Below are 14,869 nucleotides of genomic sequence, written 5' to 3'. Positions count from 1 at the left end.
GTGTCACCCAAAGAGGTTTATGATGGGGACGCGGGGGCCACAGCTGAGTGGATTAGTGTCTACAGTATGAGTGTGTGTTGGTGAAGAGGGGTGGGGGGGCGTGGGGGGGGTCATAGTATACATGTGTGGGTGTATGTATATCAGGCCTCAGGATCCTTCAGCTGTTGCGAGGGTGTTTTTCTCTTTTTAACCACCACAGGTGTCTTGTGGGAAATGTTTATGGTATGCGAGACAAGTGGCACATTGAGGCTGTAAAGCAGCATACACCCTCCCCTCGCAAAGAAGCTGGTCTTTATAAAGTCTTCCTCAAGCTGAAAGCTCTAGGAATAAATGATACGCCTGCAGCTCTGTTTAAATTTAACACACATTAACCAGAATGTGACATTCTGTGGATTACTGTGGGTTTGCTTACTTAATGATGGTAATTTATGTGATTTAATTCAGTAATACGTCGGCTAATAAAAAGTTGAAGTACATGGCATGTGTTCAAAAGCACATGACGTGGGGAGAAATGTAGCCAGACAGGTGCGTTTGAAGGAGCAGACAGACACATAATGGATTCAGTATAAATATTTAAAATACTTTGTACAGCATAGAAATCTCTCGACACTCAAACAAAACCATCCATTACAAAATCTTACAAAAGATCCCCCCGCCCCCAATCTGTATCAATCTCATAATCAACCAGAAAAAAAGGTACAAAGACAGAACATTTCAAATGTTCACAGTAGTTACAATTTCGGCTCGTGAGACATTGCATGCAACTTTTCGTTTTGGCCAGGAAGAGATTCGACAGTTTTCTTAACAGTGAGGAGCCTCGTGTGCCTGTAGGTGCCTATGGTCAAATAGTTTTTAAGAAGCCACTAAACGAAGAAAAAAAAAAAAAAAATCAGTTCAACAAACATGTGAGAATCCCTTTTGTACAGGATGGCGTACATGACAGTAAAACAGGAGTCACACCGGTATTTACAAGCACAGAGAGCTCTTGGCAAATACTCGTCATTGCAGTTAACATTTAAGACTATTGCACAAACTACAGCATTAAGACAATAGGAAGTGAATTATCTTCATGGGTGTAATCCTGGTAGCACTTCTTTGCACCTTCTTGCCCTCAGCTACTTGCGAGGTCTATCAGTTTCATAAGGCTTTCGATGCTTTATTTTTATTTTTTTATCTTTATCTTTTTTTTTTTATTATTCAAACTATCTATAAACCGGCATATCCTCCCTTAGTAAGACTTTTACAGTTTCCCTGTAGGTCATAGAGGTGATGTAACCCTTGCGTATAAAAAGTTATAGCTGTGAATTATTTCCAGTGTTGAGTGGTGTTTTACTGAGAACACTACAAAAAGTGAGATCATGACTCTATTCTTGGTAACTACTTCTAATTCACTGTGTTGATGTCTAATGGCACTAACGCTCACACTTTGCTACACTGTGGCAAAATCCACACAAGCATGTCGCAGTCGACTGCTTTTCTACATAAGTGTATGAATAATGCAGTGAGGTAAAAGATGGTAAACACCGTTGTTACTACAGGTTTTGGTTGGTTTTTTTTTTTTTTTAGAATAGTGCAGTGCGCTTCGTCATTCCAGTCAGCGTTGAGGATACAGTGCCAGCTGGCTGGAAGTCAATGACTTTCTTTAGAGTTTTCTACATACACAAAACATTTAGACATGTAGTCAGGGTCAGGGTTGGGGTCTGTTAGCTGGTGTGAATCAGTCTGCGGCTCAATTAGTAACCAGTTACAGCAATGTTACGTAAGAGTTTATAATACAGTGTTTCGTGTGTGTGTGTGTGTGTGTGAGTTTTTACACATTGTTGGCAAGGCCCATATGACATGATGTCCCATGTCCACTCTGCATCTAGGACACAGTGAGGATATGTAATACCTCAGGGGGTTTGTTTCAAACTCTCGTCGTCTTAATGTCACCACCTCTTACACAATGAGAGCGGTAACACAAGAAATTGTATTCTTTACCCCTTTTGTTATTCTTTTTCTTTTTTTTTGAATGCTAAAGTCCATCATGAAAAGTAGCTCAGTTACAATAAAGGGACAGTTCACAGTTCAAAAGGCCGCTCTGGAAGACCTCTCCAACACGGTTGGAAGGGGCCTTGAGTCTTTCTTTTTCTATTTTCTTTTGTCCTGTATCCCTCAGCAGAGGGTCTTGAGTGCACCTGAAGCACAGAGGAGAGTCTGCATGGGGTAGGGAGGCGGGGACACCACCTCCTCCACAACCTGTTCTGGTCGGAAGCTGAACGGCTGCAGCTGAACCTTCTTTTTCAAGATCTGTCCGATCCCCATGGACGGGAACTTGCTACGGTGCGTCGGGCTGTCGGGATCGCTGCTGCTGCTGTTATTGGAAGGTGGGCTGAAAGCTGAGGTGGGGTTGAGGGGACTAAAGGCGGACTTTGGAGGGCTAAAAGCTGAGCTCCCTGGTGGGCTTCCTATGGTGCTGGGGGGGCTACCGCTTGTGTCGGAGGATCCACACCAATCCGAGGAGACGCTTTTCTTGGGCTGTGGGTTTACGATGAGGACAGGAGGACTAGGGATCGTGGCCTTCTTCAGGTAAGAGGAGTCAGGCTGGAAGGCAGAAACGTGACGGGGTGGGGAGAGAGTACCGTTGGTTAGCTTGTACCAGGGTGAAGCGGGGGTGTCTTCGATTTTCTCCGCTTTGGAGAGGGAGCCGAAGGAGTGCATGCCAATCGGCGATGGTGCCGGTGGAGCGGGTATGTTGTGTTCTGGGCTTGTGTTGACTTGTGGGAGGGTGGCCAAGCGTCTCCGCTGCTGAGGGGTGTTTGGAAAGAGCGGATGGATCTCGAGATATTCCATCGAGGACGACGCAACAGTGCCAGGTGGTGCAAGAGGTGAATTACGATGGCCTCCAGTAATAGCTCGCAATAGACCTGAGGAGGAAGAAATGGATTAGCATTTCTAAAGTACTTGACTTTTATGTCTGTCAAAGTTGTCAGTTTTTTTGCTCAACTGGTTCCAGACACAACTGAATGAAAGGTTAAGACTCTCCTGAACTAGTTTGGCTAAGTGCCTGCCTGCATGTACACAGATTCTTTATGTCATGTCAGCTATAAGAACATTCTGTTCTACTTTTTAAACTCATGAAGAGCGGCCTGTCCCAACATGCTGCATCTGAAACAGGCTATGGGTAACTAAGGAGAGGGAGATTTGCCCGTGTCCCTGTTTGTCTCTTGTGAGCTCTTCTACATGTGATCTGTCAGAATCCAGCTCCCTGTCACTCGTAGTGGGGTGTAGTTTGAAAGAACTCAATTTAATAATAAATACTGCTGAGTTCCTACCAAAAATGTTTAATACTAACTTCTAATTTCTGCATAATTTCATCTGATTTTTAATATTAAAAGTTCAAATTAAAATTGCCCAACAAATGATTTGCAACTTGTCCAAGATGTTTCCTCTCAGATGGAAGGGTGGGTGGACAGACAAACATTGGATAGATGGAAGGTGGGGTTGCATGGATGGTTGGTTGGATGGATGGATGGTTGGATGGATGACTGGATAACTACAGTACATTAGTGTGAAACAGGCTGGACGCCGTGCAAGAACATGCATGCTCAGTCAACCTACCCTGCATGGACAAAAGTAAATAAAATACATAAAATTAGTGGGGATGTTTGGAACAAAATGCACTGCATCTTTTTATTGCCCTTCACTAAATTACTCCTCACCTGTTCGGTGCTTCTTCTCCTTGCTCGGCCCCTTGCTGACTGCCAGGTAGACGGGTGTCTGCTTGGGGGGAATGGTGAGCTTGTCGACGTGCTTCCTCCACTGCGTCTGGAAGTATTCGCTCTTCTGCTTTTCTCCTTTCTTTTTCTCCTGGAACTGCATCTCCTTAACACAAAAAGCAAAACAGCCCATTACAGCAGGCCTCAGCGTTTTACAAAAGCTGTTAATGTATAACCAGAATTATCATCTCATAATTCCGGCACTCTTGTAACCTTCCTTGGAACACAAAATGAATCGAGGTGTCATTAAAGAATACTTCGGACTTCCAGATTAACTTTGTGTTAGTGTTCAGATTGTGTCCTTTACTCTCTCTTATCGTGAATGTTAGATTGGATCAACTTACCCTGTACTCTTTGGAGAGTCTCTTCATTTTCTTGTTGAGGAGAAAGTAGACAGCCAGAGTGTGACAGGCGCGGTTGGTTAGGACGGCGCTCAGCACCTCGCTGTGCTTGTAGCCCATCTTCTCCGTCATATGCAGCAACACAGTGTGGTTTATTTCCTCAATGTGGATCCTTAACAGAAAGAGAACATTGTTCATTGCAATGTTTTGAATGTAATGTCAAAAGGTTTCTTTTTTTTTTGTTAATAGTCAAATTTAGCTAAATTAGACGACCTCCTCCTGTATAATACAATCAACTTTTAGAGTCTACCTGTTGAGGTACGGTGCTCCTGTGTTCTTGTTTGCAAGCTGTAGCCAGGAATCTGCCATAACCTGGTGGATATTGGGACGCTTGTTTGGATCCGGCTCTAGAAGCTTCTTCAGTAGACAGATAGCAGCTGAGACAGAGGGAGGGAGAGTACATATTCATACGTTGGCAGCATTTATTCATTAGATAAAGAAAACTGTTTCCAAGCACTGATACATATAATTATCTAGCATCTGCTATTTTTGTTTGACAATTGTGTGACCCAACATAAATCATTTCCTGATTACACGGCTACCTCACACACCATTCAACTGTTTTTCTTTTGAAAGAGAAGTCGGAGCAGATGTAGGAATTACACAATCGCCTTTGTCGGTTCATGCACCCACTCTCCACAAACTTGGCCCCCCCCCTCATTATGAGCTTCTTTTTTATATTACCTAATACAGATGAGATGACAGATTTATGTTGATGACTAGATTAGCAGGTGCTTGCATAACTGGATTAAGCAAGCATGACAGCGACCCGCTCAGGAGAAGCGTAAGGTATGAGCGTCACCAGTTCTGGTGAAGTGCATACGCACCTGTGCTATTTTTCCCCCCGACTTGTTTCCTCATGCTGTGTCTTATAACTATTGCCCTAGCACTGTAGTTCAAATCACTATGGACTGATATACTTGTCTTATTTATAAATCTAAATCAAAACATCTTGACACACACCAAGCTACCCTGACATGTTGAATTTGGCTGATACTCAATGCTCACTGATTCACTTGTTTCTCTTGTGTTCTGCTCCTGTTCAGTCTCTCTTTTTTGTCTTTTGTCTGTCTTGCAATAAATAAATAAAAAATATATTATCATAATTTCTATATAACAATGATGATGTCATCGAATATGATAATGATTTATATACAATGACAGAGAAAATGGTCATTTCTTCAGAATTACCAGGAATAACTGTCGTTTTTTTAACCGAAGGGAACATAAAACTGGGAGAACTGTGTAAAGTACATGAGTCCTTTATTCAACCTTGACTTCAGACCCACAATGTATCACTCTCACAACACTGCCTCCTCTTAGTCTACACAATGTCAAACTCTAATTACAGCTTCTTCTGTTATTGACAATTATCAACTACACCTCACGATAAATTCTGTCAACAAAGAATCTGTTGGTGTCGTGCCAGCGACTTCACTGGAAATGTTATATAAAACCTACACGCAATTATAAACAAACAAGCTGGCAGTTTGGTTGGTAAACTTGTTACATCATACAGTACTCTGCCAAGTATTGCCATTAACTCTTTAAACCAGGGGCGCTGGTGGCGCAGTGGTTAGTGCGTGCGCCCCACGTATGGAGACTATAGTCGGCCCAGGTTCGAATCTCCCCTCTCGCATGTCATTCCCCACTCTCTCTCCCTGATTTCCAACGCTATCCACTGTCCTATCTCTCATTTAAAGGCACAAAAAGCCCAAAAAAATCTAAAAAAAAAATAACAAATCCTTGAAATAAAACCAATTCTGTATATTTTGTTGTTTAAGGTAAGTGCGGTGGTTGTACTGTATGTTATTTTCCTGAAGCCACCAGGCTGATCTTTAAAATGCTTCTCAACAAAGAGTTATTACTTTGTTAATATCGTAGGACTGATCATTTCTTTGTAAAAAAAAAACCCCAAAAAAACATTTAAATTTAAATTTTAAAAGTTTGCTTCCTAGGTGGATAGGATGTCGTATGAAGAGTTTTTAATGAGAGGATTTTAAATGTCAGTATTAAAGAGCTTTTTATAAAATTCTGGAACCCCAGAAATCTTGTCTTGCTTCAATAACACTTGTTAGCTTTAATCTCTTTCTCAACATAACCAGTTTTATGTTTTATAATCCTTTTCAGCATGGATGTCTTTTAATCTATAGATCTGAATTTAACTTAAGCCTCTGTCTTGGCAGACAAAAAAGCTTGTCATTGCATTATAAAGGTTGTCAAGCTTTGCATTCAGTAACATGTATCGCCCAAAATATATCGTTTGTACCCTAAGGGAAACTTAGACTGTTGTGCAAGTATTAAAGTTGGCACGGTAGTGCGCTGTGCCCCGGTTAGCAAGTTCATACATTTTTTTTCTTCTCCACAAAGGAATATTTGATTCACCTGCACAGAGGTGTGCAGTTGTGCCTTGTGTATTTACCTGAGGAGAGAGATGGAGGTAGAGGGTTCATCTCCTTGTCCACCATTTTCTGGTGCAGAGCTCGAAGACTGAAGGGCTCCACGGTGAACGGGAGAGTTCCGGTCAACATCGCATACATGTTCACACCACTGGAAGATTAAAACATGCACTTTAGTGCCAGCTCATAAAATCAATACATTTATATATCTGTATTTCTAAAAATGTGCTACCCCCCAAAGAAGGACAATATACTCACATGGACCAGACATCCACCTTCGGCCCGTACTTTTTCCTGGAGAGCAGCTCTGGAGCCGCATAGGCGGGACTTCCACACTGGGTGCTGAATGGGTCTGAGTATCCCAAGATGCCGGCGCAGTTACTGAGGCCAAAATCTGAAAGGCAGGAGCAGTGGGGTGAGTGTTGTTTCTGTGTTGTTTATTGTTGCCTTTTCAGCCTACGCGTTGAATTAGTCGACTTGTCAAAGCATTACACACACAAACAGAAGCAGATTAGCACTATGGTGAGAGCTCGTAAAGGTTTTAACAGGATATTGAATTGCTCTTAACCCCTCACCACATGTGGGACACTGCATGTCCAACTCCAGCTGAGAAAAATATTTTTATTTCTACTCAAAGTAGCTGGAATCAAAATAATTTTTGAATTATTAACTGCTAATCTTTTTTTTTGCTGAGGGACGTATAGATTTTTTTTAAGTTAATTCAAACGAATGAAAGAATGTCAAATGGAAGAGTTCTTGAGTTACCTATGAGCTTGATGTTGTCCTGCTCATCCAACAGGAGGTTTTCTATCTTCAGATCCCTGAGACAAAGGGGGAAAAAAGTGTTAGTATTTACATTAGATAACTTAACTAAGCCTCGATCTTCATACAATGCACAAACAGGAGAGGTCACCCCCCCCCGCCCCAATGTGGGTCACACTGGCTGATTTTCAAGCTCTTTTGTGTGCCTCCAGATCCCTCCTTGGTCTTAGAAATCCTGTTATACAGTTATCTACACAGGCCATCTCACCATGATGAAAACTTAGTTCCCAGGCTCTGAGTCACAAAGAATTGAATGTTCCCGGGAAGTGCATTGTGAAATCCGATTTAGAGATGCAGTTTATGGGAATTTCTTACATAACTTCAAACATACTACGTAACACTATTTGTATGAGAAATGCCCTGGGATGGCTCATAAATGTGCAGAGGGCATAGATATAGAACTTATTTAGAAATCTTGTTTGTTTTTTTAAATCTTATTTATTTCATAAGATATTCTTCGCGGATGCATTGGAAATTGTTTAAATCATGACAGTGTGGTTAGTGACAGCAGACAGGCGTTTTTATTTTTGTGGATTTGCAGTAATGTATACAACAAGCCCTTTGAGAAAGAGGATCAAAACGGACTCTAAAATCTTAAAGTCAGCCGCTCTAACCCGAAAAAAAAACAAGCTAAGTTAGAAACGTTCAATACGTTTTGTGCGTGTGCCTGTCTTAATCTTGAGTGTGCTTGTTTTTACCTGTGCACAACGCCGGCTCTGTGCAGGTGCTCAACGGCCAGCACCAACTGCCGGATGTATTTCTGGGTCTCCCTCTCGTCCAGGCGTTTCTTGTCGTAGATGCAGTTCATGAGGTTCCCACCAGGACACAGCTCCATCACCAGGTAGTAGCTGTTCTCCGTCTCCAGGATGTCCAGCAGCTGGGTGATGTTGGGGTGGCGGATCATCTGTTGGATGTGGCCCTCCCTTCGCAGGTTCTTGGTCACATACGAGTCCTTTTTGGCCTTCCGCTTGTCAATCACCTTCACTGCCACCTGGGGAAATTGAACAAAGCATTGACTGTGCTGATAAGGATAAGCTAGATTTTGAACAAAATTCCCACGCACTGCCGTGTTTCGGAGGAAGTTTTTCAGAGAGTTGTCGTGTAACAGGTGATGAGCTTCTCAGTTTCCATCGAGGGTGTATAACTCGACACTACCCTCTCCCTCACAGCTGCTGCATTATGTGGGGCAACCCAGGCGCTATAGGAGCCCTAAGGCTGGAGGAGGGGTGTGTGTGTGTGTGTGTGTGTGTGTTTGAGGGGTTAATGAACCATCATAAACTAGGAGGAAAAGCAAATGTTACCCTAGCTGTTAAGAAGGCGCCATGGATGGCCAAATGGACTCAAAGTATTCCCTCCATTTGCCACATAGTGTAGTTGCAGCTAAACACACATGTGGAGGGGTGACAAATGTAGGAGAGAGAATGTGGCAGGATGAATAAGAAGCTGAAGATTCAACAGAGTTAGGAGAGCAGATTGCTTGTCTGGTGTCTCAACTTTTTTTCGGTGTTTAATTCATCTGCTGCATGCTCCTCTCTGTCCTTGTCTAAACGGAGATAAAAAAACCTGCACAGGCCGCTCATAAAAGACTCAGAACATGTCCTTTACCTCTGTGACAAACACTTTATAGCTAATTACATTCAATAACGTCCCCCATAAATTCTATTTCATCCTTTGCCAGTCTCCTTGTATCTCGGTCTAGACGGAGTTCAAGAGCATGGCTACCATTCACAGCAAATCATCTCAAGGAGAGCCCACAGACATGGAAAGGCACGGCCGGAGAAACTAATAACCATATCCATTAATGAAATGGTACGGGGCCACAGTGGTCGCATGTTTATGTGTGTGTTCTTTCTTCTGTCCTTCAGCTCGTCTTTCTATTTTACTTTTGTCCTTTCATCTCTCATAATTGATTCACCTCTAAAAGCCTTTTTTACAGCTGCTAATTAAACCTGTTTGTGTGTATGTGTGTGTGTGTGTGTGTGTGTGTGTCAGTACAGTTATAGGCGTCCCCTGTTTACGCCAGGCAGTAAGGATAAGAAACGGGGTGTGGGGTATGTATGGGGGGATGGGGCACTGTATTTACAGTAGGCTAGTCTATATGAGTAGGGTGGGGGGTGGGTTGGGGGTATATGAGGGGGGAGGGGGGGGGGGGGGGGGGGGGGGTGTGCCCAGCCAGGGGGGATTCTGGGGGGGATTGAGTTGTTTATCATGCGCCCCTCAGACAGAAAAGGGCGGACGTGGGGGGGGGGAGAATAGAGGGGAAAGTGGGTTACAGACATCAAAAACACATGCATATGACCTCAGTAGCCCCCCCCCCCTGACCATGACAGCACCACCTCACCTCTCCTCAAGCCTCCTTTCAAGCCCCCTGCCACTACCCTCACACACACACACACACACACACACACACACTCAAGTATCCACTATGACTTTCTAATGATGCTAAAAAAGGATCTCCTTCCCCCTTGACTACCCCTTTGCTTGAATAAACTCACTGCCCCCCCCCCCCCCCCCCCCCACCCTTACAACGCCTGTTGGACCCTGTGTTACACTGAATGAGAGAGAGAGAGAGAGTGTCTAGAGAGCAAGAGAGCATGTGATGTGCTCGGTTGTGTGATTGCCAGTGTTTGCATCATCCTCAACAAAGACAGTGAGGCAAGGGGAGATGGGCTTTTTCTACCCTGCTCAAAGAATGTGAGGGGGCTACAAGGCAAGCTAGTGTAAAACATGCTATAATATGATAATTATTCATTTTGAGTGGCACATCTTATCTTGTACATAACAAATCGAGGTGCGTAGGAAATACATACAGAAAAAAAAGGGGGGGGGGGGGGGGGGTACATGTTTAAGAATAAATGCAAATTGCCTGCCTGCTCCTCCAGAAGCCAGAAGAGACAAAGGCAACCATTGGCCAATGGAAGCCCATTTCAAAGCCCTGCGCTGGCAGAATCCTAATGAGACTAGAGCCCATTTATCAACGACACGATTTCATATGCAAGTAGCAGCTAAGCTCTCTCATAGGCCGGGCAATTTTCTTCCCGGTCCCTATCACAGGCTTGCGCGCCCAGAGCAATGAGATCACCCCCAGCAGCAGCAGCAGCAGCAGCAGCAGCAAACAAAGCAGCGGTTCAGCAAAGCATACCCAATAGCCCAACAACACATGCTGGGGAAAAAAAATACAGGACGCTTTCTATCTATCTTACCCACACATACAAAGAGTAAATATTGTCACTAGAGCTTGGCTAGAAAACAATTCCTGCTGCGCGTAAAGCATGGTTCAACAGCTGGTGCCGCATGAGCTCATTAACAAAGCCTCTAAATGCAAACAAGGCTGATCACTTTCTCAGGGAGAGCTAAGAGCTGATTAGATGCAAAGTATAAAATAGCATATAACTAAACTGTCTACACTAATAAGGGCTGAGTGTTTTTTTTCTTGTTGCACGTGGAACAATGAAGCTACAGTGACAGCTGACGTTACCCATTAAAATGACATTTTAAAATGATCTCAGACACCTTGATGCATGCCATTAATATTTTTGATATCACGATCAGAAAAAAAAAAAAGATGGACATTTTTTTGCAAATGTTGATTTGAAAAATTACAAGTGTAAGCCATCATAGTTAGGCTAGCCCACTAAAATGTCTGATCACAAAATGCATTTTAATAATGCCGAGTGACAGCCTGAAAAGAAATGTGCTATTCACGCGTAAAACAACAAGTTTATAAATTGTTGCATTTCTTACCTTTTCCCCAGTCATAGCGTGGAGACCTTCTCTAACTTTGGCGAACGATCCTTCTCCCAGCTTCCGTCCGATCAGATAGTTCCCGACCCGCTTGGTGTGGTAAAAGTTCTTGAGAATGTCCGCGGCGGGACTGCTCAGGGAGGCCGAGGTGATGTTGTCATTCACGGCATTGTTATTCGGGGTTTTCCCCTCGTACAACGCGTGGCTGTTGTCAACTACCATGTCGCTGTCTGCTACTGGCATCACAGCCCCCTTGACAATTTGTGTTTCCCTTTTAACAAGGGAGGGGAACCTTACACAGCTCGTCCCTCGCCCAGCTTAGAGCCAGGTATTAAATGCTTAAGGTCCGGTAAAGTGCGTCAACTCTGCCTGAGTCTCGCCCCTAATAGCAAATTAAGGGAACCGGAGCTCGCACCACCTGTTCACCCAAAGCATCCAGGGAGCGCACTCAGCAGGTTCCGAGACAAAGTCTTGATAAGTGTATCAGCTTAGATTTAAATGACACAGAAAATATGACACACTCAATCATTGGAAGTGAGCACCTGACGCAACCTGTCTTAAAGAGTTGTCTTGTGAAAAAGCGCTGGCTCAGTCAGAGGTAAGCTGTTAGGCAGCGTCCCTTCTTCTCCACACATGGACGTCTCCTGGTTTGTCTGAACGCAGGCAGCGTGTTTCTCAGTTTGAACTGACTTTGCCGGCCATCTGAGTGGGCGTTTCTTACAGTGAGGATGGGAGAAAAAAAAACACATTCTCACACACCGCCCTTCGGATGTAGCGGGGGGGTAATTTTCAATCCAATCAGAGCCGGCGGGCGGAGCACATGTGAGAGAAACAAGGGGGGACAACCCCACCCGGTACCGCTGCTTCGCATGGTGCGCTGACTGCGCTCACATTGTACACAGCCGCGAACAAAGAATACATTTACAGCCTGAAGAGAGAGACAGCAACAGTGTCAATGTACATATTCACAAAATTAACATAATTTGTTCCTGTAATATTGTTTCTGTTTGTCTACGCTGGTATATGATTGTCAGGTTTGCTGGTGCGTTAAAGACCCAAAATGCTCACACCACATGTGCTCCACGCGGAACCACGCCGCCTGTTACACTGGTAGCATATACGCAGTAGGTGTACATTTCTATAGTGGTAATAAATAACCACAATAAAGCCTCTCTGTGAGAGGAATTGACAGTATCATTTAACAAGCATTACCATGAAACTATTGCCATGTTTTTTTTTTATTTTGTCATACTGTTGCTGAACTTGGAGTTCTGCCAACAGAGGAAAGTTGTACTCCAGTACACCAGAGGCAAACAAAAGAGCAATGCCCCCCCTCCCCATTCATTGAGGTGTTCACTGGCCTAATTAATATGGTGTTCATCACTCAAAGGAGGACACCTATAGGGAGGGGCAACAGATGGAGACAAATCTATCTTCCTGTGTTTGGCCTCAGGTCAGGTTAGTCTGACCTGATATGATTATATTATATGTTTTAATTTCCTATTGGGCGACATAAAAATAACAAAATCACCTGTTAACATGACTTTCAACAGAACAGCCCTGAAATAAACAATACATATGTTACGATTTTAATATGCATCGGAGGGTGTTGATTCAAATCTGTAGTGTTTTGTGAGGCAGTATGTATTTAAGTTACTGTGTCAGATTGAATTATTATTATTATTATTATTATTATTATACAGGTGTGTGGTGTTTGTTCCCTCTTTGTATGGATTCCTAGAAGGGTGGAAAAGACATCCACAAATACAGCTTGGCTTGCCCACTGGACCATGCTTTCTAGACACTAAACCAGACGCACAGACATTGTACCAAAAGTGTATGAAGACCACCATCTATTGGAGTTATTTTGTATTACAAGAAAATACAGTGTCATCGCCTTAAGAAATGAGTGATCTTACAGTTCAACATGCAGGATTCAGTGCTTGATAATAAACAACAACCTCTACCTGCACTAATGAATTTGTTCCTGTCAAATTAAATTACTTTGTCTGAATTTAAGTTGTTTTATAAATGTTTTTGTAAAAGCCGTGCCAAAGAAACATCCCCATGTAGCTAAAGCCTAAAATACAGTTTTTTTATGGTATATTTTTTTTTACATAATAATCATTAACTTTGTTTCATTAAGGGCTTCAGTGTTAAGTTTTATTTTCAGCATTTATACTAAAAATATCTTAATATACTGACAAGAGGAATGTAGCCTATGTTGTTTTTTATTTGCCTTACAAAGTAGTATAGGCCAAGACCTCCATGGAGGAACAATTTATCTGCTTATTGTTAAAGTTGTTTGCTAGAGATCTTGCAGCTGGAGCACCATGAACTCAGGAACAGTTGGGTTAAAACCAAATCATTGTGCATGTGAAGTACAAAACAATCCACTGTGCATGTTAAAACAAAAATCTTTATTAGGCATAATTGTAATGTTTAAATTAACTTTCCTTCACTTTTGTGAATTCAGTTTTTAACTAGAAGCCTGTGTCAATTTGTTCATGAGAGTAATGTAGTCTAATTCATTTTTGTGTCAACATACTTGACAAACAACATTGATTTGGACTCTTGTTTTTTTGCCACGGATATAGAAGGTCTAATGTAATTTTCTAGTTTGGTTTCATGGTTTTATGTTGGGTAACAACTTGGCAGCAGCAGGTGTATTAGTATTGCATTTTATCTGGCAGATAGTAGAGAACCCCCTGAAGCAGTTGAACCATACTGCCCTACAAAGGCAAAAGGCAGTAACTTTTTGTCATTTTGGGAACTTTACAGATGTGCTTTATTATGAGGACAGATATCTTGAGTCAATTGTGTTGTTTTTTTGAGAAAATAGCAGGTTGTATTTGCCTTAACTTCCAAAAGCCCTCGAGAAAACAAGACAGAGTCCAGTAACTTCACTCATCAGGGTCTTTGTCTTTGTACTGCAGCATTCAGGAATACTCAAACTGAGTTAAGGTCTTCTGTCTTTGTTTTACTGCGGCTCAAAGTGAAGTTACTGTTTTACTGCAGTAGAGTTAAGGTGTTATGCCTTTGTTTTAATATCTGTCATCAAGCACTTCTGACACACACAGCAGCTTGACTAAAGTGTAGCAAAGAAATAGTGTTGGTTGTGTTATTTTAACAATGCAACCAAGTGAAATACAGTAACAAATGGAAGTTAATGCCTTTTGCCTTGGCATGACCCCGTTATTATTGAACAGGCAATGCAAAGGCAGAGTACCTTAACTTCCAAATAAGGGCCAAAGGTCAGGTTTGAGCTAAAGATGTTTTATGAACATTAATAACCTCATTAAAAAAAAATCAAGTATGCACAGACTTCAGGTTGCTTACAATGATTGTTTTAGGATCTTACTTAAAAAGGCCAAGGTGGAGTAGTGCAAGTGAGATATTTTGTGAATGCAGGAGTTAACACCTTACAAGCTTTATTGAGGAACCTTATGTACAGATTTATCGGTCGCTTGAATGACTCAAAGAATGTAATTATAATGCTGCTGTCGAACCCAAGTTACAGTGCAGTACGCTACCAGTCATACCTTTGGAGACATTGGTGTAAGTGCCTTTTATAAGAGGCGGGAATGTTTTTATTCTAATGTATATTATTAACCTTTATTTAACCAGATAAGAACCCATTGAGATCAGGATCTCTTTCACAAGGTTGACCTGGCCAAGAGGTCAGCAAAAAGAACAGTTACAATGAAGTGACAGTACAGATCATAACAACATAGTGTTTTCAATA

At 42.4% G+C, this 14,869-nt stretch overlaps 1 protein-coding gene and 1 long non-coding RNA gene across 2 annotated transcripts in view; one reads left to right on the top strand and one right to left on the bottom strand.

Moving 5' to 3' along the window:
- Positions 1–14,231, top strand: part of LOC132987958 (uncharacterized) — a 28,699-nt gene extending 14,468 nt beyond the window's left edge. Inside the window, exon 2 of the long non-coding RNA XR_009675764.1 lies at positions 14,089–14,231. This is a non-coding gene — a long non-coding RNA (uncharacterized LOC132987958). The remainder of the gene's footprint in view (positions 1–14,088) is intronic.
- On the bottom strand, positions 560–11,817 carry hunk (hormonally up-regulated Neu-associated kinase). Its single transcript, XM_061054969.1, has 9 exons — positions 11,125–11,817; positions 8,079–8,371; positions 7,324–7,379; positions 6,817–6,952; positions 6,582–6,709; positions 4,410–4,536; positions 4,103–4,271; positions 3,702–3,864; positions 560–2,906 (listed from the first exon to the last, which is right to left on the bottom strand). The coding sequence occupies exons 1-9, from the start codon at positions 11,365–11,367 to the stop codon at positions 2,155–2,157; spliced, it is 2,067 nt and encodes a 688-aa protein (XP_060910952.1). The 5' UTR covers positions 11,368–11,817; the 3' UTR covers positions 560–2,154.
- Positions 14,232–14,869: the final 638 nt, after the last annotated feature.

The sequence above is a fragment of the Labrus mixtus genome, chromosome 14 (assembly GCF_963584025.1).
Source record: "Labrus mixtus chromosome 14, fLabMix1.1, whole genome shotgun sequence".
NCBI classification, from domain to species: domain Eukaryota; kingdom Metazoa; phylum Chordata; class Actinopteri; order Labriformes; family Labridae; genus Labrus; species Labrus mixtus.
The sequence above is the reverse complement of the archived record's forward strand: the minus strand, read 5'-3'. Positions and strand labels throughout refer to the sequence as shown.

What these genes read in the sequence shown, in the direction of transcription:
- hunk (XM_061054969.1), bottom strand. Translation starts at nt 11,367, where the DNA reads ATGCCAGTAGCAGACAGCGACATGGTAGTTGACAACAGCCACGCGTTG. An exon ending in AAGGTGGATGTCTGGTCCAT is followed by an intron (nt 6,710 to 6,816) that starts GTGAGTATATTG and finishes TTAATCTTCCAG; the next exon opens with TGGTGTGAACATGTATGCGA. An exon ending in GGAGAAGAAGCACCGAACAG is followed by an intron (nt 2,907 to 3,701) that starts GTGAGGAGTAAT and finishes CTTCCTCCTCAG; the next exon opens with GTCTATTGCGAGCTATTACT.